The following is a 23,140-nucleotide window of genomic DNA, read 5'->3' as shown; positions in this document are numbered from 1 at the left end:
GCTCTTAAACGCTAGTAAAACCAAATGCATGCTTTTCAACCGTTCGCTGCCTGCACCCGCACGCCTGACCAGCATCACCACCCTGGATGGTTCCGACCTTGAATATGTGGACATCTATAAGTACCTAGGTGTCTGGCTAGACTCTAAACTCTCCTTCCAGACCCATATCAAACATCTCCAATCGAAAATCAAATCAAGAGTCGGCTTTCTATTCCGCAACAAAGCCTCCTTCACTCACGCCGCCAAACTTACCCTAGTAAAACTGACTATCCTACCGATCCTCGACTTCGGCGATGTCATCTACAAAATTGCTTCCAACACTCTACTCAGCAAACTGGATGCAGTTTATCACAGTGCCATCCGTTTTGTCACTAAAGCACCTTATACCACCCACCACTGCGACTTGTATGCTCTAGTCGGCTGGCCCTCGCTACATATTCGTCGCCAGACCCACTGGCTCCAGGTCATCTACAAGTCCATGCTAGGTAAAGCTCCGCCTTATCTCAGTTCACTGGTTACGATGGCAACACCCATCCGTAGCACGCGCTCCAGCAGGTGTATCTCACTGATCATCCCTAAAGCCAACACCTCATTTGGCCGCCTTTCGTTCCAGTTCTCTGCTGCCTGTGATTGGAACGAATTGCAAAAATCGCTGAAGTTGGAGACTTTTATCTCCCTCACCAACTTCAAACATCTGCTATCTGAGCAGCTAACCGATCGCTGCAGCTGTACATAGTCTATTGGTAAATAGCCCACCCATTTTCACCTACCTCATCCCCATACTGTTTTTATTTATTTATTTTTCTGCTCTTTTGCACACCAATATCTCTATCTCTACCTTTACATAACCATCTGATCATTTATCACTCCAGTGTTAATCTGCATAATTGTAATTATTTGCCTACCTTCTCATGCCTTTTGCACACAATGTATATATAGACTCCCCTTTTTTCTACTGTGTTATTGACTTGTTAATTGTTTACTCCATGTGTAACTCTGTGTTGTCTGTTCACACTGCTATGCCTTATCTTGGCCAGGTCGCAGTTGCAAATGAGAACTTGTTCTCAACTAGCCTACCTGGTTAAATAAAGGTGAAATAAAAAATTAAAAACAGTTGACACACAACTAAAACAACAAATTAAGCCCTTTCAACTGGTTACTCCTCCACCTCTCACTGGTTGCCTCCTCTATCCCCTCTCCCCATAGTGTGAACCTGGACAAACAGACAGCCAAAGGCAGTACAGCCTTACACTACTGCTGCCTGACTGACAACATGGAGTGCCTCAAACTGCTCCTGCGCGGCAAGGCCTCCATTGACATAGGTAAGAGACCATCACATCACTCCTCTTTTGGGGAAAGACTGGTTTGGAAACAGCTTTGGCACAAAATGTTAGTGAAGACATTGTTTATTGTTGTCGAGTGTCTACCAATAAACTGATTTATGATGAAATTCATAGCTACAGAAATGATGACTTTGAAGAAAACAAATGATGAAGACACATGCATACAAACACCAAGTTTCCTCCACACGGAAAAGACCCGGACACACCACTTTCTCACAACAGACCAATCTCTCTGACTCCAAACAAACTGACCCATGATAACACAGATAAAAAGAAACCGAGAGACAGAGACTGTTTAGTGTGGGAATCCTGCTAATTATCGGTCTCCAGCAACACAGTTAACAAAGGAACAGGGGGGCCATGGTCTGTTGACCGGAATGTGTTTATGTGCCAAGGAATCACATTGTTTCAGTCCACCAAGTATCACAGCCTATCTAGCTCTCTAGTTTAGGGAGACAGGGAGGGGAGATTGTGTTGTGACACACATGGCTGTTGACAAAAACGTGGCTTGGCTCTGCTTAGCTGCAGTAGGCACCTCCTGGCAGCCTAAATGTATGCTAGCATTGCGTTGACAGGTTGGTGAATTGGGTGTAGATAACTTCATAATTCATGCTGTCGTGGCCTAGTGGTGCTAACTGTGTCGCGGGTTGCTTGTCAGTGCTCGGCTATGTGGTGTTGATTTCCAGGGCAGTGTGAAGAGGACACAAGGGCTGTGTCTGAATACCCATACTAGCATCCTAAATAGTAGGTAGTTTGAGTATGCGAAATAAAACAGTATGTGGCATTTCGAAAATTGAGTGCTTTAAATGCCCGGATATCATACTAATTTCGACTTCTCATGTAGTATGAATGAAGTGTACATTTTTCAGGAATTTTACACCCACAATGCATTCAACCGGATAAAAGGACATCTTCGATATTTGACAGTTCTCTGAAAGTAATCAAACAATTACTAGAATATAGCAAAGGAGACAAGCAAAGAGTCCCCTGGAGTGTTGAAATATATGTTGTTGTTTTTGTCCTTAAAATGACCACAACTATTTAATCTTACATTTTTGAAAACAGATAATTATTTGCACCCTGCCGTGACTTTTCTTTAGCTAAATACTGTAGCTTCCGTTAGCTACGTGCTTTAGTAGGACTGGAAGTTAGCTGGATAGCCGATAAGCTTGCTGCTGTTGAGCGACAACTTCATATTTAACCTACGAAGCCGTAGTAAAGTAGTACGCTACAGTCGTGGCATACTGCATACCTTTTTACTAAACATTACGTCATAAATCCTATGTGAACATGAGTACATACTATGCAGTTTAAGTAACATAAATATCTCAGTTACATAAGTAGTCACACCCCTGAGTCCACACATGTTAGAATCACCTTTAGTAGTGATTACAGTTGTGAGTCTTTCTGTATAAGTCTCTAAGAGCTTTGCACACCTGGATTGTACAATATTTGCACATTATTGTTTTTTATATTCTTCAAGCTCTGTCAAATTGGTTGTTGATCATTGCTAGACAGCCATTTTCAAGTCCTCCTATAGATTTTCAAGCCAATTTAAGTCAAAACTGTAACTAGGCCACTCAAGAACATTCAATGTCATCTTGGTAAGCAACTGTAGTGTATATTTGGCCTTGTGTTTTAGGTCAATGTCCTGCTGAAAGGTACATTTTTCTCCCAGTGTCTGTTGGAAAGCCGATTAAAACAGGTTGTCCTTTAGGATTTTGCCGGTGCTTAGCTCTATTCCGTTTCTTTTTATCCAAAAAAACTCCATAGTCCTTGTCGATGACAAGCATACCCATAACATGTGCCATGGAATCGCGTTGTTTCAGTCCACCAAGTATAACAGCCTATCTTGCTCTCTAGTTTAGGGAGACAGGGAGGGGAGATTGTGTTGTGACACACATGGCTGTTGACAAAAACGTGGCTTGGCTCTGCTTAGCTGCAGTAGGCACCTCCTGGCAGCCTAAATGTATGCTAGCATTGCGTTGACAGGTTGGTGAATTGGGTGTAGATAACTTCATAATTCATGCTGTCGTGGCCTAGTGGTGCTAACTGTGTCGCGGGTTGCTTGTCAGTGCTCGGCTATGTGGTGTTGATTTCCAGGGCAGTGTGAAGAGGACACAAGGGCTGTGTCTGAATACCCATACTAGCATCCTAAATAGTAGGTAGTTTGAGTATGCGAAATAAAACAGTATGTGGCATTTCGAAAATTGAGTGCTTTAAATGCCCGGATATCATACTAATTTCGACTTCTCATGTAGTATGAATGAAGTGTACATTTTTCAGGAATTTTACACCCACAATGCATTCAACCGGATAAAAGGACATCTTCGATATTTGACAGTTCTCTGAAAGTAATCAAACAATTACTAGAATATAGCAAAGGAGACAAGCAAAGAGTCCCCTGGAGTGTTGAAATATATGTTGTTGTTTTTGTCCTTAAAATGACCACAACTATTTAATCTTACATTTTTGAAAACAGATAATTATTTGCACCCTGCCGTGACTTTTCTTTAGCTAAATACTGTAGCTTCCGTTAGCTACGTGCTTTAGTAGGACTGGAAGTTAGCTGGATAGCCGATAAGCTTGCTGCTGTTGAGCGACAACTTCATATTTAACCTACGAAGCCGTAGTAAAGTAGTACGCTACAGTCGTGGCATACTGCATACCTTTTTACTAAACATTACGTCATAAATCCTATGTGAACATGAGTACATACTATGCAGTTTAAGTAACATAAATATCTCAGTTACATAAGTAGTCACACCCCTGAGTCCACACATGTTAGAATCACCTTTAGTAGTGATTACAGTTGTGAGTCTTTCTGTATAAGTCTCTAAGAGCTTTGCACACCTGGATTGTACAATATTTGCACATTATTGTTTTTTATATTCTTCAAGCTCTGTCAAATTGGTTGTTGATCATTGCTAGACAGCCATTTTCAAGTCCTCCTATAGATTTTCAAGCCAATTTAAGTCAAAACTGTAACTAGGCCACTCAAGAACATTCAATGTCATCTTGGTAAGCAACTGTAGTGTATATTTGGCCTTGTGTTTTAGGTCAATGTCCTGCTGAAAGGTACATTTTTCTCCCAGTGTCTGTTGGAAAGCCGATTAAAACAGGTTGTCCTTTAGGATTTTGCCGGTGCTTAGCTCTATTCCGTTTCTTTTTATCCAAAAAAACTCCATAGTCCTTGTCGATGACAAGCATACCCATAACATGTGCCATGGAATCGCGTTGTTTCAGTCCACCAAGTATAACAGCCTATCTTGCTCTCTAGTTTAGGGAGACAGGGAGGGGAGATTGTGTTGTGACACACATGGCTGTTGACAAAAACGTGGCTTGGCTCTGCTTAGCTGCAGTAGGCACCTCCTGGCAGCCTAAATGTATGCTAGCATTGCGTTGACAGGTTGGTGAATTGGGTGTAGATAACTTCATAATTCATGCTGTCGTGGCCTAGTGGTGCTAACTGTGTCGCGGGTTGCTTGTCAGTGCTCGGCTATGTGGTGTTGATTTCCAGGGCAGTGTGAAGAGGACACAAGGGCTGTGTCTGAATACCCATACTAGCATCCTAAATAGTAGGTAGTTTGAGTATGCGAAATAAAACAGTATGTGGCATTTCGAAAATTGAGTGCTTTAAATGCCCGGATATCATACTAATTTCGACTTCTCATGTAGTATGAATGAAGTGTACATTTTTCAGGAATTTTACACCCACAATGCATTCAACCGGATAAAAGGACATCTTCGATATTTGACAGTTCTCTGAAAGTAATCAAACAATTACTAGAATATAGCAAAGGAGACAAGCAAAGAGTCCCCTGGAGTGTTGAAATATATGTTGTTGTTTTTGTCCTTAAAATGACCACAACTATTTAATCTTACATTTTTGAAAACAGATAATTATTTGCACCCTGCCGTGACTTTTCTTTAGCTAAATACTGTAGCTTCCGTTAGCTACGTGCTTTAGTAGGACTGGAAGTTAGCTGGATAGCCGATAAGCTTGCTGCTGTTGAGCGACAACTTCATATTTAACCTACGAAGCCGTAGTAAAGTAGTACGCTACAGTCGTGGCATACTGCATACCTTTTTACTAAACATTACGTCATAAATCCTATGTGAACATGAGTACATACTATGCAGTTTAAGTAACATAAATATCTCAGTTACATAAGTAGTCACACCCCTGAGTCCACACATGTTAGAATCACCTTTAGTAGTGATTACAGTTGTGAGTCTTTCTGTATAAGTCTCTAAGAGCTTTGCACACCTGGATTGTACAATATTTGCACATTATTGTTTTTTATATTCTTCAAGCTCTGTCAAATTGGTTGTTGATCATTGCTAGACAGCCATTTTCAAGTCCTCCTATAGATTTTCAAGCCAATTTAAGTCAAAACTGTAACTAGGCCACTCAAGAACATTCAATGTCATCTTGGTAAGCAACTGTAGTGTATATTTGGCCTTGTGTTTTAGGTCAATGTCCTGCTGAAAGGTACATTTTTCTCCCAGTGTCTGTTGGAAAGCCGATTAAAACAGGTTGTCCTTTAGGATTTTGCCGGTGCTTAGCTCTATTCCGTTTCTTTTTATCCAAAAAAACTCCATAGTCCTTGTCGATGACAAGCATACCCATAACATGTGCCATGGAATCGCGTTGTTTCAGTCCACCAAGTATAACAGCCTATCTTGCTCTCTAGTTTAGGGAGACAGGGAGGGGAGATTGTGTTGTGACACACATGGCTGTTGACAAAAACGTGGCTTGGCTCTGCTTAGCTGCAGTAGGCACCTCCTGGCAGCCTAAATGTATGCTAGCATTGCGTTGACAGGTTGGTGAATTGGGTGTAGATAACTTCATAATTCATGCTGTCGTGGCCTAGTGGTGCTAACTGTGTCGCGGGTTGCTTGTCAGTGCTCGGCTATGTGGTGTTGATTTCCAGGGCAGTGTGAAGAGGACACAAGGGCTGTGTCTGAATACCCATACTAGCATCCTAAATAGTAGGTAGTTTGAGTATGCGAAATAAAACAGTATGTGGCATTTCGAAAATTGAGTGCTTTAAATGCCCGGATATCATACTAATTTCGACTTCTCATGTAGTATGAATGAAGTGTACATTTTTCAGGAATTTCACACCCACAATGCATTCAACCGGATAAAAGGACATCTTCGATATTTGACAGTTCTCTGAAAGTAATCAAACAATTACTAGAAGATAGCAAAGGAGACAAGCAAAGAGTCCCCTGGAGTGTTGAAATGTACGTGTTTTGTTGTTGTTGGCCTTAAAATGACACACACACGGCGATTAATGGCTCAACTATTTACTTGTACATTTTTGACAAGAGATGGTCATTTGCAGCCTAACGCATCTTTACAGTAGACACCATAACATGATGCAGCCACCACCACGCTTGAAAATATGAAGTGGTACTCAGTGATGTGTTGTGCTGTATTTTCCCCAAACATAACGCTTCGTATTCAAGACATAAAGTTTATTTCTTTGCCACATTTTGTGCAGTTTTACTTTAGTGCCTCATTGCAAACAGGCATGTTTTGGAATATTTTTATTCTGTACAGGCTTCCTTCTCTTCACTCTGTCATTTAGGTTAGTATTGTGGAGCAACTGCAATGTTGTTGATTCATCCTCAATTTTCTCCTATCACAGTCATTAAACTCAGTAACTGTTTTAAAGGGACCTTCCAGATTGTATGTGTGGGGTACAGAGATGAGGTAATAATTAAAAAATCATGATAAACGCTATTATTGTACATAGTCCATGAAACTTATTATGTGACTTGTTAAGCATATTTTTACTCCTGAACTTATTTAGGCCATAACAAAGTTTGATTCAAGACATTTTTAGCTTTTCATTTTTTATTAATTTAGTACTTTTTAAAGACACTGTGTACTGTATAAATCAATGGATGATCAATTAATAGACCAAAATGATGTCTTCCTCTAGCTAGTGAGTCTGGGGAGACGCCGCTGGACATCGCTAAGAGACTGAAGCACCTGCAGTGTGAGGAGCTGGTGAGTGCTGTGTGAGTGCTGTGTGACTGCTGTGTGACTGCTGTGTGAGTGTTGTGTGACTGCTGTGTGACTGCTGTGTGACTGCTGTGTGACTGCTGTGTGAGTGTTGTGTGACTGCTGTGTGTGCGTTTGTGATTTCTTTAGCAAGATAGTCGCTGACTCCTATCTTTTAGCTTTGTATGAGTCATTAATGTGTGTGTGTGTGTGTGTGTGTGTGTGTGTGTGTGTGTGTGTGTGTGTGTGTGTGTGTGTGTGTGTGTGTGTGTGTGTGTGTGTGTGTGTGTGTGTGTGTGTAGCTGAACATGGCGCTGGCGGGGAAGTTCAACGCCCATGTGCACGTAGAGTATGAATGGCGTCTGCACCATGAAGACATGGACGAGAGTGATGAGGACCTGGATGACAAGGTGAGGGTGAGGACCCTCTTCAAATTATACACACAGTTACACACCATAAACTCACCACACACACACATAATAGTAATACAGTATATACACATGCATAACACACACCATGATGACCTTTCTATAATGTTTGACCCCTGACCTCTCATTTGCCATTCAGCCCAGCCCCCATCGGAGAGAGGAGCGCCCTGCCAGCTGCTACACCCCTGGCTCCAACTCCCACCTCCAGCCCAGCCCGGCTTCCCTGGCACGGGACAAGCAGCGTGGTGGGTACATGCCCAACCTAGTCACCAACGAGACCTATGGTGCCATCCTCAACGCCAGCCCTCCTGCACCAGGGGGGCCCGCCACCACCTCTGCACCCCCTCTGCCTCCACGAAACATAGGTACTTTATATTTCCTTTTTAAAATGTTATAGCAAGGTGGATGTGGCATACATTCATTTTGTGGATAGACTATGTAAAAAAAAATTACGCTAGATTTTAGCTCTTGGTTAACCAGGATTAGCATACAGTAGATGTTTGTCCATATAGAGTTGTATTTCTTAGGCAAAAATTTCTACGAACCAGTTTAGTTTGTTCAGTGAATCCGTCTACATGCTATTTGAGCACGGATTTATAAAGTTCATAAACGTGATTTGAAGTTCATAAACGTGATCCATATCAAATGACCCGTCAAGCCCTTTTCAACCCACATTCACCTCTCATCCTTGCCATTTTTGGAGAATGATATTTATAATACATGCCCAATGGGTTCAGTTCAAATACAGGGAAACCTCATTTGGCCACATATCTGTCATCTACTGTAGATGCCTTCTCTAATTAATGCATTGTTCCATGGGGACTTGTGTGATTCGTGTAGCGCTCTGACCTATTTGAAGGGCAGAGAGGGTTCTGGGTAGGGAGCAGGGACCATCACATTGGCGGCTGCTGGGTGAGCTAGTGAGCTACTTTTCGTGAAAGTTCTCAAAGTGCACTCCATAGGCCATGATGAGAGGCATACTGAAAATAGCCCATCCTATCACTGGAAAGCAATTTGAACTCAATCTGGTTCATGCTCATTGAAAACGGTAGAAAACATTCCACCTTGCTAAACAATTTGTTTCAATTAAACTTACTGACTTTACATTCAAAGCACATGTCGTTACCACACTAGATAGGCACACCCATCTAGTACTGGGTCAGAGCGCCCTTTACCTCCAGAACAGCCTGAATTCTTCAGGACATGACTACGTTGCTCAATTGATGTCAAAGCACCCTAACGTATGCCAGTAAAACATTCTCCACACCATTACACCACTGCCACCAGCCTGTACTGTTGACACCAGGCAGGATGGGTACATGGACTCATGCTGCTTACACCAAATCCTGACTCTGGCATCAGCATGACGCAACAGGGAACTCGATTCATCGGGCCAGGTGATGTTTTTCCACTCCTAAATTGTCTACTGGAGACACCTTAGGTGTTGGGAGTGGAACCCGGTGTGGTAATCTGCTGCTATAGCCCATCCGTGACAAGAAACGACTAGTTATACGCTCTGAACACCACTGTAGTACGCCACTGAAATCTGCTTGTTTGTGGCCCGACTGTTTTTGTTTATCGCACCATTCTCTGGAAACCCTAAACACTGTTGTACTTGAAAAGCCCAGGAGGCTGGACGTTTCTGAGATACTGGAAATGACGCGCCTAGCAACGACCATCATACCACACTCAAAGTTGCTTAGGTCACTCATTTTGAACACTCTAATATTCAATTGAACAGTAACTGAATGCCTCGATGCCTGTCTGCCTGCTTTTATATAGCAAGTCATGGTCACATGACTCACTGTCTGTAGGAGCAAACCATTTTCGGGAATGGGGTGGTTTGCCTAATAAACTGGCCACTGAGTGTATTCCCAGCCTAAAACCCTTAAGAGCAAGCAATGCACATCTTCAGGAACCAGCTTTCCCCCTCCTCTCTCCTCCCTCCTCCAGTCCAGATGCCAGGTCTGTGTGGGATGGTCCAGTCATCAAGGTCCTCTGGGTGGAAGCCTGGCTCGATAGACCTGGGGGGCCGACAGAGGTCCTCCTCAGACCCACCCAACATGCACGTCCCGGTACCCCCCATGCGGGTCACCTCAACCACTGGTAGGCACCCCTCATCTCCTAGGTCTCATTGTCTGAACACATCATAGGGAAAGGGAATTTCAAAATGGTTTATAGGTTTTCTTACCCTGTAAGCAGTCTATAGACAAGGAATGACAGAAATCCATGCTTTAGTTTTGTTTACCTGGCCGCTGTTTCAAATGAAAACTTGTTTGCATTTGTGGCACAAATCCAATTGTACTTTTATTATCATTTTTGCGTTTCATGTCCAAATACCCCAAAAATTAAAGTATTGTGGTGGCAGCATCATGTTAATCGGCATTCTTGTCAGCAACAGGGACTGGGGAGTTTATCAGGATCAAAATAGATATGAAAGGAGCTAAGCCCGGGTAAAAAGTAAGAGGAGAAATCCGCCGTAGGCTTCTGAACGCCCTGGGATAGTTTTATGCCAAAGACACACCAGAATTGCTTTCCATGTGTTCCTGAATGGTCCAGTCTCAGTCCTGAAATCTGCTTGTAAATCTTAAACATGGTTTGGATATTGCTGTAAATTTAACTTTATCAATTCAGTTGTAATCCAATTGGTTTAATATGCAGCCAAAGACTAATGTTGCTAAAGCAAAAGTAGCAGTGGACACTGAGGACAGAAATACGCCCTGTTTCAATAAGAGAAAGAGATGGGTAACTTCTCTCTCTGTCTCCCTAGGTCTTGCTCCTCCCCCCGTGGCCAAGACAGTGAGTGTGATGGAGGCTATGAACCAGCAGTCTAAACCAGGGACCGGACATGGCCACAGCAGAGCCCCACCACCCAAGTCTCCATCTGGGTGAGCATACACACACACACACACACACACACACACACACACACACACACACTGCCTGAGGCAGCATGTTTTGCTTCGATGAACACAAAGAAATGTTACTTTTGGAGAAAAACACCAATAGGGTTTCTGGTTTACCACTACATTAACTTCCAAGCTGAGCTCCTAAAAGACAGAGCTCCTCATCGACATGGTTCTACTCAGTCTCCCATAGGTCTGAGTTGTGACTGTCAAAGGGAAATGCGCTGTAATGGGGAAATGAGCTGTCATGGGGAAATGCTCTGACATGTGGAAATGCACTATGGGGTAAATGTGTTAATTTAAGCACATGATAAGCAGCAGCTGACTACTTTTTGTGGTTTTCAGCAACGCCAAAAGCTTCAGCAAAGGACCGACTCGTACGGGGTCCATCGAAAGACCAGGTGGGTGTTTTAAAAATAAATAATTTACCAGTCAAAAGTGTGGACACACCTACTCATTCAAGGGTTTTTCTTTATTTTTAGTATTTTCTACATTGTAGAATAATAGTGAAGACATCAAAACTATGAAATAACACATATGGAATCATGTAGTAACCAAAAAAGTGTTAAACAAATCAAAATATATTTTATATTTGAGATTCTTCAAATAGCCACCCTTTGCCTTAATGACAACTTTGCACATTCTTCGCATTCTCTTAACCTCTAGCGTCGAGCAATCCCGTATCCGGGAGCGTAATCATAGCCTCAAGCTCATTACCATATCGCAACGTTTCCTATTCATGAAAATCGCAAATGAAATTAAATAAATATATTGAAACACAAGCTTAGTCTTTGTTAACAACACTGTCATCTCAGATTTTCAAAATATGCTTTAACCAAAGCTACACAAGCATTTGTGTAAGAGTATTGATAGCCTAGCATAGCATTAAGCCTAGCATTCAGCAGGCAACATTTTCACAAAAACAAGAAAAGCATTCAAATAAAGTAATTTACCTTTGAAGAACTTCGGATGTTTTCAATGAGGAGACTCTGTTAGATAGCAAATGTTATTTTTTTCCAAAAATATTATTTGTGTAAGAGAAATAGCTCCGTTTTGTTCATCACATTTGGCTAAGAAAAAAAAACTAAAATGCAGTCACTTACAACGCCAAACTCTTTTCCAAATTAGCTCCATAATATCGACAGAAACATGGCAAACGTTGTTCAGAATCAATCCTTAAGGTGTTTTTCACAATTCTATTCGATAAAAAATCATTCCTGGCAGTCGGTTTCTCATCAGAGGCAAACGGAAAAATACTGCAGCTGGAGATTACGCAATAATTACGACGGAGGACACCAAGCGACCAGCTGGTAGATGTAGTCTCTTATGGTCAATCTTCCAATGATATGCCTACAAATACGTCACAATGCTGCAGACACCTTGGGGAAAACGTGGAAAAGGTAAGCTGACTCCTAGCTCCTCCACAGCCATATAAGGAGTCATTGCCATGAGGCGGTTTCAAAAAATGCGGCACTTCCTGATTGTATTTTTATCTGGGTTTTTTCTGTAACATCAGTTCTGTGGCACTCACAGACAATATCTTTGCAGTTTTGGAAACGTCAGAGTGTTTTCTTTCCAAAGCTGTCAATTATATGCATGGTCGAGCATCTTTTCGTGACAAAATATCTTGTTTAAAACGGGAACGTTTTTCATCCAAAAATTAAAAGAGCGCCCCCTATATCGAAGAAGTTAACTTCTTAGAACTACCCCTCCCGGATCCGGGAGAATTGTCATCAACTACACTAATTAGCATAACGCAACGGACAAAAAATCTTACTAGAAAATATTCATATTCATGAAATCACAAGTGAAATATAGTGAAACACAATTTAGCCTTTTGTTAATCCCTGTCATCTCAGATTTTGAAAGTATGCTTTACAGCCAAAGCAAGACAAGCATTTGTGTAAGTTTATCGATAGCCTAGCATAGCATTATGTCCAGCTAGCAGCAGGAAGCTTGGTCACGAAAATCAGAAAAGCAATCAAATTAAATCGTTTACCTTTGATGAGCTTCGGATGTTTTCACTCACGAGACTCCCAGTTAGACAGCAAATGTTCATTTTGTTCCATAAAGATTATTTTTATAGCTGAAATACCTCCTTTTATTGTTCACGTTTTGTTGAGAAATCCACCGGAAATTGCAGTCACGACAACGGCAAAAAAAAGTACAAATTAGATCCATAATATCGACAGAAACGTGGCAAACGTTTTTTTATAATCAGTCCTCAAGGTGTTTTTCAAAAAAAAAAATCATAAAACACGGGACGAGATGTTAAAAACTGTCCATTGTGCCAATAGATGGAATGCACTCGCATGAGATTTGCCGTGATGTTGACAGAGTGGCATGGGAGGTTTATTTCTTAGACTGGGTTAAGATGTCAATTTTGGGACACATCCTCAGTAGTATGCCTTCGAATCAGTGGGTGTTTCGGCCTTTAATCACTAAACACTCTCATCAAAGGTGGCCAGCTAAAGGGTGATCAAGCCTTAGCTTGTGTCCCATGCCCAATTAAGATGTCCCACAAATATCTATGCGATAATATATCAACCGGGACAATTGGCTTTTCACTAGGAGCGAGAGGAACAATGGCCACCTATGTCTATTACGCACAAATCACTCTGAGAGCCACCACCTGACCACTGACGCAATGTTGTCGTTCACGCTCATTTTTCAAAATAAAAGCCTGAAACGATGTCTAGTAACTAACTGTAGACATATTAGGGAAGCCATAGAAAAAAGAATCTGGTTGATATCCCTTTCAATGGTCAATAGGGATGCATAGGAACGCAGAGGTTTCAAAATAACAGTCACTTCCTGATTGGATTTTTCTCAGGCTTTCGCCTGCAATATCAGTTCTGTTATACTCACAGACAATATTTTTACAGTTTTGGAAACTTTAGAGTGTTTTCTATCCTAATCTGTCAATTATATGCATATTCTACTACCTGGTCCTGAGAAATAGCCCGTTTACTTAGGGAACGTTATTTTTCCAAAAATGAAAATAGTGCCCCCTAGCCTTATTAACCTGCAGTCTAACTTATCCCAAACCATCTCAATTGGGTTGAGGTTGGGTGATTGTGGAGGCCAGGTCATCTGATGCAACACTCATCACTCTCATTCTTGGTCAAATAGCCCTTACACAGCCTGGAGGTGTGTTGGGTCATTATCCTGTTGAAAAACAAATGATAGTCCAACTAAGCGCAAACCAGATGGGATGGCGTATCGCTGCAGAATGCTGTGGTAGCCATGCTGGTTAAGTGTGCCTTGAATTCTAAATAAATCACATGCAGCGTCACCAGCAAAGCACCCGCACAACATCACACCTCCTCCATGCTTCACGGTGGGAACTACACATGCAGGGATAATCAGTTCACCTACTCTGCATCTCACAAAGACACGGTGGATGGAACTAAAAATCTCCAATTTGGACTCATCAGACCAAAGGACAGATTTCCCCCGGTCTAATGTCCATTGCTCGTGTTTCTTGGCCCAAGCAAGTCTCTTCTTCTTATTGGTGTCTTTAGTAGTTGTTTATTTGCAGCAATTTGACCACGAAGGCCTGATTCTCCTCTGAACAGTTGATGTTGAGATGTATCTGTTATTTGAACTCTCAAGCATTTATTTGTGCTGCAATTTCTGAGGCTGGCAACTCTAATGAACTTATCCTCTGCAGCAGAGGTAACTCTGGGTCTTCCTTTCTGGTGGCGGTCCACATGAGCCGGTTTCATCATAGCGCTTGATGATTTTTGCGACTGCACTTGAGGACACTTTCAAAGTTCTTGACATTTTCCGCATTGACTGACCTTCATGTCTTTAAAATAATGATGGACTGTCATTTCTTTTTGCTTATTTGAGCTGTTCTTGCCATAATATTAATGGGTTGGGATTTCTAAACTGTGAATATTGTTAATCATCAGTTCTACTGCCATAGTCTAGGGTCTACACCAGAAGTGAATGGCTGTCTGTAGGAGGAATGGTTATGGCGGATGTAATTCAGTTTGGAATGTACTTCGTGGAGAGAAGATAGTCACATGTGGCAGGCACTGATAAGGATGGAGAGATGTGGATTAGTGATGAAGGGGGTCGAGGTCAGGTCACGTTAAGGGAGAAGGAACAGTTTAATGCCCGCGTCACTTAATTTCCTGTCTAGCAATAGAGGTGTAATGTTGAGTATAGAATGACGTCACCCAAATTGGGGTATATACAGTATACTACCACTGGTGGAAATATGTCTGTCTGTTCAGCTGTTCGATCGTTTGGGTGAATAAACTTGGTTGGAGCTTTCATAGTGTCTGTCAATTTCTTACTCTATACCACCCCTACCTTGTCACAACACAACTGTGGGTTAGTTCCAGCCTGCATGGTTGTGTGGAACAGTTTTGTTTTCACAACAATGTTATTTCCTCTTCCTCCTTCAGCTAAGGAAGTGCCGGGATGCCCCCAGAACTCGATAGGTCAATCACTGCCTCCGGCCCCCATGCCTAGGAAGACCTATCCGGTGAGTTCTTTCCTCCTACCTATCGTTGACCTTATGGTTGTTTGTCCTGTTGTTGATTGGACAGTGATTTTCACTTCTGTATCTGATCTTATGTTTCAGTTGGTCTGATTGTCCCTGTCGCTCTGTGCATTTGAATATTATCGTCTTTAACGGTGTTTTCTCTGTGGTTTCCTTCGTATGCACACCACTACTAAGAGGGAGGGAAACTTTGAAGTGTGTACTTGTTCCAGATACCTCTGCGGTCAATGGCTACCCTCCTTACCCAGTCAGATGCTTACTATGTCCTGTGTCAGAGGTTCGCTATTCAACCCTCCAGCAATCACTGTGGAAAAGGGTGTCAAACATACCAAAGAAGTGACAGATACAGGAGATCCTCCTGTTGAAAGACAGCATCTGTCTGCAGAACACGCTGTATACGGCAGGGTAGCCTAGTGGTTAGAGTGTTGGACTAGTAACCGGAAGGTTGCAAGTTCAAATCCCCGAGCTGACAAATCTGTCGTTCTGCCCCTGAACAGGCAGTTAACCCACTGTTCCTAGGCCGTCATTGTAAATAAGAATTTGTTCTTAACTGACTTGCCTAGTTAAATAAAGGTAAAATAAAAAAAATACTTGCCTGTCTGAATTTAATTAGAATGACTAGAATGGGAAAAGCCCCTCAGACCACAGCAATTTGACATCATGGTTCCATTCAATGTGGCCACCAGCCCACCTGTCACAGAAGGTTGACTTGAATGGGAATGTTCGTTCTAGTAATGATATTTCTATGCCTGTCTGTGTCTTCATATTGAACCTGTGTTTTTCAGAAGCAGAGGCCCAAGCGAGTAAAGGCCATCTATAACTGTCTGGCAGACAACCCAGACGAGCTGACCTTCTCTGAGGGGGAGGTGATTGTGGTGGATGGGGAGGAGGACCAGGAGTGGTGGGTGAGTATGTCTCTCTCTCTCTCTGTGTGTAACTGAGTGAGTGAATCACCTCTAGATCAGGCTCCTGGACACGCTCAGTTTCTGAAAGTGTTTGTGTGTGTAGTAACTGGGTCGGCATGGCTACTGCATATAAATTTGCGTGTAGGGATTTAGAAACTGGAGAGAGTGAGAGTGGGTGTGTGTTTGTGTCATCATTCACACGCAGTAAGAGTCGTCCGGCCCAGTTATGGTCCAAATCGGGTCCTTTCCAAATTCCAAGAGCGTCCAATGAGCAGGTGTCAGAAACCATGGTGGCGTCAGCAGTAGAAAGCCGTGGCGTCAGCAGTAGAAAGCCATGACCTCATTCTGGCCAAATCTCTGTCTCTCTCAATTCAAGGGCTTTATTGGCATGGACAAAGTAAGGGCTTTATTGGCATGGACAAAGTAAGGGCTTTATTGGCATGGACAAAGTAAGGGCTTTATTGGCATGGACAAAGTAAGGGCTTTATTGGCATGGACAAAGTAAGTGAAGTAAATAATAAACAAAAGTGAAATAAACAATACAAATGAACAGTAAACATTACACTCACAGAAGTTCCAAAAGAATAAAGACATTTCAAATGTCATATCTCTCTCTCTCCTCTACCTTCCTGAATACAGGCCAGCTGCAACTGTTGTCTGAATACAGGCCAGCTGCAACTGTTGTCTGAATACAGGCCAGCTGCAACTGTTGTCTGAATACAGGCCAGCTGTAACTGTTGTCTGAATACAGGCCAGCTGCAACTGTTGTCTGAATACAGGTCAGCTGAAACTGTTGTCTGAATACAGGCCAGCTGCAACTGTTGTCTGAATACAGGCCAGCTGCAACTGTTGTCTGAATACAGGCCAGCTGCAACTGTTGTCTGAATACAGGCCAGCTGTAACTGTTGTCTGAATACAGGCCAGCTGCAACTGTTGACTGAATACAGGTCAGCTGAAACTGTTGTCTGAATACAGGCCAGCTGCAACTGTTGTCTGAATACAGGTCAGCTGAAACTGTTGTCTGAATACAGGCCAGCTGCAACTGTTGTCTGAATACAGGTCAGCTGAAACTGTTGTCTGAATACAGGCCAGCTGCAACTTGTTTCTCCCAAAGCCACCTCTGCAACATGACTATATTTAGTCACTTGTATATGGGACTCTTTATATGGGACGGACTCTTTGCAGTCAGCATGCCAATTTCACGGTCCCTCAAAACTTGAGACATTTGTGTTTTGTGACAAAACTGCACATTTAAGAGTGGCCTGTTGTTGTCCCCAGCCCAAGGTGCACCTGTGTAATGATCATGCTGTTTAATCAGCTTCTTGATATGCCACACCTATCAGGTGGATGGATTATCTTGGCAAATGAGAAACGCTCACTAACAGGGTTTTGAACTAATCTGTGCAAACAATTTGAGAGAAATAAGCTTTTTGTGCATATGGAACATTTCTGGGATATTTTATTTCAGCTCATGAAACATGGGACCAACACTTTACATGTTGTTTGTATTTTTGTTTGGTATAGAAGGTGTTAGTAGAAGTCCACAGAGGTGAATGTCTGTGTTGAAAGTACACTGGGCTCTTGGCTGGAAAATGCTGCAGTTAAAAACACTGTTGTTATGCTGCATCTCTCAATCTATATGCAAACTAGTGAGTGTTTACTAACAAAAGTGTGTGTGTGTTTTTTCCCCTGTTATCAGTGTGTGATGTTGTTCATCTCTCCTGTTCTCTCCCAGCTGGGCCACATTGAAGGAGAACCAATGAGGAGGGGGGCTTTCCCCGTCACATTCATACACTTCATCATGGACTGAAGGTCAAAGGTCAACACAGGCACTGATCTGGGATGGAAACCTCCACCTCCCCACGTCTGCTGGTTTGTGGGACGAAATCATCATGTTCATCATCAAGCTTGTGCCTGCGCTACAGAAGAATCAAGTGTCGCTGCCCAATGCTTTGGCTGGACAGTCTGGGGGTTGCCATGACAACATGCACACCCTTCACTCCGGGAATGTTACGTGACGTCATATCACTGCTCTTTAGACCAAGCCCGCAAATGCTCATGAGGAAACTGTGTTTAGACTTCTGACACCATCTGACATTTTAAAAAACAATGATTGTAATGAGTGTTCACAACATTAAGAGGATTATTGACAAAATGAAGGTTCTGTTCATAAGTTTCACTTGGTTTTCCTCTGTGTGAATTGTACAGAAAGTTATTTAAAAACAACTGAGAGAGGGGACTACACACAGTAATGTGGATCTTTAGGATTTCTTTCACTTATCGTTAATGTGAATATAGTTGTTATGCTTACATTCCATCTCCTTGCATGGTTAAAGGGTGAACAATTTCTTAAACGCATAATTGCTTATTAGTCAAAGACATGTAAACTTTTTAGGACTTCCAATGTGGGAGGAAAAACTTAATTCAAAATGGTGCTAACCCAGGAATATGCTAAGAGCCCTCACGTAGGGATGATCCACTGTCCCCATCTCAAGACAGCCTGTAACGCGTTAACAACGGGGGGTTGATGTGGGACAGCCTGTAACATGGTAAGAACAGGGGCTTGACGTGGGACAGCCTGTAACGCGTTAACAACGGGGGGTTGATGTGGGACAGCCTGTAACATGGTAAGAACAGGGGCTTGACGTGGGACAGCCTGTAACGTGGTAACAACGGGGGGTTGATGTGGGACAGCCTGTAACGTGGTAACAACGGGGGGGGTGATGTGGGACAGCCTGTAACGTGGTAACAACGGGGGGTTGATGTGGGACAGCCTGTAACATGGTAAGAACAGGGGCTTGACGTGGGACAGCCTGTAACGTGGTAACAACGGGGGTTTGATGTGGGACAGCCTGTAACATGGTAAGAACAGGGGCTTGACGTGGGACAGCCTGTAACGTGGTAACAACGGGGGGTTGATGTGGGACAGCCTGTAACGTGGTAACAACGGGGGGTTGATGTGGGACAGCCTGTAACGCGTTAACAACGGGGGGTTGATGTGGGACAGCCTGTAACGTGGTAACAACGGGGGGTTGATGTGGGACAGCCTGTAACGCGTTAACAATGGGGGGTTGATGTGGGACAGCCTGTAACATGGTAAGAACAGGGGCTTGACGTGGGACAGCCTGTAACGTGGTAACAACGGGGGTTTGATGTGGGACAGCCTGTAACATGGTAAGAACAGGGGCTTGACGTGGGACAGCCTGTAACGTGGTAACAACGGGGGGTTGATGTGGGACAGCCTGTAACGTGGTAACAACGGGGGGTTGATGTGGGACAGCCTGTAACGTGGTAACCTCGGGGGGTTGATGTGGGACAGCCTGTAACATGGTAACAACGGGGGGGGTGATGTGGGACAACCTGTAACGTGGTAACAACGGGGGGTTGACGTGGGACAGCCGGTAACGTGGCAACAACGGGGGTTGATGTGGGACAGCCTGTAACGTGGTAACAACGGGGGGTTGATGTGGGACAGCCTGTAACGTGGTAACAATGGGGGGTTGATGTGGGACAGCCTGTAACATGGTAAGAACAGGGGCTTGACGTGGGACAGCCTGTAACGTGGTAACAACGGGGGTTTGATGTGGGACAGCCTGTAACATGGTAAGAACAGGGGCTTGACGTGGGACAGCCTGTAACGTGGTAACAACGGGGGGTTGATGTGGGACAGCCTGTAACGTGGTAACAACGGGGGGTTGATGTGGGACAGCCTGTAACGTGGTAACCTCGGGGGGTTGATGTGGGACAGCCTGTAACATGGTAACAACGGGGGGGGTGATGTGGGACAACCTGTAACGTGGTAACAACGGGGGGTTGACGTGGGACAGCCGGTAACGTGGCAACAACGGGGGTTGATGTGGGACAGCCTGTAACGTGATAACAACGGGGGGTTGATGTGGGACAGCCTGTAACGTGGTAACAATGGGGGGTTGATGTGGGACAGCCTGTAACATGGTAAGAACAGGGGCTTGACGTGGGACAGCCTGTAACGTGGTAACAACGGGGGTTTGATGTGGGACAGCCTGTAACATGGTAAGAACAGGGGCTTGACGTGGGACAGCCTGTAACGTGGTAACAACGGGGGGTTGATGTGGGACAGCCTGTAACGTGGTAACAACGGGGGGTTGATGTGGGACAGCCTGTAACGTGGTAACCTCGGGGGGTTGATGTGGGACAGCCTGTAACATGGTAACAACGGGGGGGGTGATGTGGGACAACCTGTAACGTGGTAACAACGGGGGGTTGACGTGGGACAGCCGGTAACGTGGCGGTAAACAGGATGGTTCGAGGCCCGGAATGCTGATTGGCTGACAGCCGTGGTATATCAGACTGTATACCACGGTATGACAAAACATGTATTTTTACTGCTCTAATTACATTGGTAATCAGTTTATAATAGCAATAAGGTACCACTGGGTTTGTGGTATATGGCCAATATAATACAGCTGAGGGCTGTATCCAGGCACTCCAGTGTTGCGTCATGCTTAAGAACAGCCCTTAGCCATGTTATATCGGCCATATACCACACCCCCTCGGGCCTTATTGCTTAGTTATAAAATGGATAACTATCTTAGCTCCATAGATCACACTTAAGATGTGAACCTCCATCGCTCTGTGGCTAATCTTTGGGTTGAGCCCTCAGGCCTTCACACTCAACTTTTTGTTGTTTGCTGCAGTAGAGCAGGAAATGTGTCTGTCCTCTCAGCAGGACAGGCAGCAGGAGAGGTGAGGTAAGGGGGACAGAAGTGTGTGTGAAAGCCAGTGGTCCGGTTTCTGTTTGATCTCTGACAGACAGCAGAGGGGTTTATGAAGCTCATGGGGTGATGGCTCCTGATGTCTTGTGTCTTTTATCTGTCATGGACAGCAGGCTACCAAATGGCTCTCACACAGAGGTAGATGTGGTCGACACACACAGTCGTCATTGTACTAAACACAACTTGTCCTGTGATGAGGTGCCATTGTAAGGGGGATGGCACTGCTGGATTACAGTTAAGGACAATGCAGCTACTTTTTACACTCTCTCTCTCTCTCTCACACACATTCCTATTATAGTATTAAATCTGATTCATAGTGCTCAGGACTAGATTGTACCATATTACACAACTTGATTACTAGCTGGGACCACAGTAGTTGCAGACTACCCATGTTTTACATACATACTAGTTCCTGTACTGAACAGACATGTTTAATTTAATATTCCTACATTTTATGTTGTTTGGTTTTGGTTGCAGAGCAACTCTCTGTACATGTTTTGACATTTAATCTTAAATGGGGACATACAGTTCCCTCGATTGTGAATAAACTTCGATAGGCGACAACAAGAGGTGTCGCATGTGAAAATGTCCATGACAAGCCTCCCCATATTAACTCACTGGAAATAGAATGGTTAATCTGTTAATGTACATAGATTTTGTTTGTTGATATTTAAATATAAAAGAAGAGTTAATAACCTTGGCAGTAACTGTCTCAATCAGGGCTGGGGTCAATTTCAATTGAAGGCAGTCAATTCAGGAAGTGATTTTATTTTAAAATAAGAAAATATAAAATGTTTGAAATAGCTTTTATTCCTCATTTTATTGAGAAGTCATTGACAATAGAAGCTGTTTTAGTTATTTAAGTTAACTCCAATTCAAATTTACCTCAGCCTTGCTCTTAATGCATTGTGGTAAAGTGCGGTTGCCATATTGTGTTCTAGCTGGTGTTCAGTGTGTATGTAGACTAGTAGAGAATCTATTCCATTCACGCTCATTGACTGTGGATCAGTACATTGACTCTAACCTATTCTGCAAAATAAATGGAAAACAAACTGGAATAATAATAATTCCTGTTTTTCCCCTGTATTCAACTCAAATACTTATTTTGTATTTATGATAGTGTTGTCGCTTCTAAAAGCATGTTCTCAGGGTGTAAATGTGTAGTAGGTGATTTGAGAAAAACCAGAGTGCTTGACTACTAGGTTGGTAACTTTCTGGGCAGTACACTGAATGAAGAGCTCCCTCTGGTGGAGAATGGTCAAACCCAATATAGCCCAATCATGTGTGCTATGTCCCATGGGTCTCAACTTTCTGCTATTATCATATATGTTCTGGAGCCATACGACTGCACTAGGTTTACATACACAGTGAACAGTGGCCTCACGCCTTAATTGCGTCACGGATTAGAGGCATCGCTGTTTTTAAAGGCAACTTTCTCGCGTGCGCCGAACATTGCCTTTACTGTTAACGCTGCATATGTTGGCTTAATCGGAAATAGTCTTTAAAGCCGCAATGTTTATAACCCGCGATCAGATTGAATCCCGGCCTAAATCTATAAAGAGTAAACTAGCTCTGTAAGGTTGTGGCTGGTATGTGTATACCACAGGCGAACACGGCATAACACCTTGGTCATTTGGTACCTCATGGTCATTCCTACACACACACAAACAAACACAGAGCCTGGCTGGATGCTTCATAAACTTTGAGGACCCAGAGTTGGGAAGGAAGCATGCATCCCATAAATCAGTCTGAGAATGACGGGAATACTGAAATACCACAAACTGACCTGTTTTAAAGGACAAAAATGGAATCAAATAAAACACATTTTCATGAATTATTCAGTATTAACATATCCATATCCTGGAGTAAGGGAGTATAGGAGAGGTATGGAGAGAGGGACGAGAGGCAGAAACGCATGTCCTGCTACCACCCCTTTGGTGTGTATAGGGAGGGGGTAAGAGAGGGAGATAGGGAAGAAAGAGGGTCTACAACATATTTATGATGGTCTTGTATGTTCTTCCATCCATGGTGGATATAGTGACTGGTGTACCATGGTTATAAAGGAGGTCTCTGGATGCTGTATTAATGTCATCGGAGACCTAGATATCAAACAGCTACATCCTTTCCAAGTCCAGCCATGACGGAGACATGCACTGAGGTCCCTGTACTGTGAAATGTATTTACATGAAATAAGTTTAAGTTACTCATGATGGTCAACTGACAGGTTGGATGGTGTATGGATGGTTATATCCTTCCTGTTTGGCCCTGT

General features: G+C 43.2%; 1 protein-coding gene across 4 annotated transcripts in view; it reads left to right on the top strand.

Moving 5' to 3' along the window:
* Positions 1-18,296, top strand: part of LOC110498112 (arf-GAP with SH3 domain, ANK repeat and PH domain-containing protein 2) — a 105,327-nt gene extending 87,031 nt beyond the window's left edge. The window contains exons 19-28 of one of the 4 annotated variants that reach the window (XM_090211478.1): positions 1,207-1,322; positions 7,301-7,368; positions 7,665-7,772; positions 7,930-8,155; positions 9,744-9,896; positions 10,561-10,678; positions 11,042-11,097; positions 15,115-15,194; positions 16,001-16,117; positions 17,853-18,296. In XM_090211478.1, coding sequence (XP_090067604.1) covers positions 1,207-1,322; positions 7,301-7,368; positions 7,665-7,772; positions 7,930-8,155; positions 9,744-9,896; positions 10,561-10,678; positions 11,042-11,097; positions 15,115-15,194; positions 16,001-16,117; positions 17,853-17,927 — 1,117 coding nt within the window. In that variant the 3' untranslated portion in view covers positions 17,928-18,296. Of the gene's footprint in view, positions 1-1,206; positions 1,323-7,300; positions 7,369-7,664; positions 7,779-7,929; positions 8,156-9,743; positions 9,897-10,560; positions 10,679-11,041; positions 11,098-15,114; positions 15,195-15,997; positions 16,118-17,852 lie in introns of all 4 variants that reach the window. The other 3 variants (XM_036955080.2, XM_036955079.2, XM_090211477.1) reach the window with 3 other exon arrangements.
* Positions 18,297-23,140: the final 4,844 nt, after the last annotated feature.

Source organism: Oncorhynchus mykiss, chromosome 19 (assembly GCF_057628025.1).
Source record: "Oncorhynchus mykiss isolate SJ-2025 chromosome 19, ASM5762802v1, whole genome shotgun sequence".
In the NCBI taxonomy this organism is placed as follows: domain Eukaryota; kingdom Metazoa; phylum Chordata; class Actinopteri; order Salmoniformes; family Salmonidae; genus Oncorhynchus; species Oncorhynchus mykiss.
This window is presented reverse-complemented; position numbering and strand designations above follow the sequence as displayed.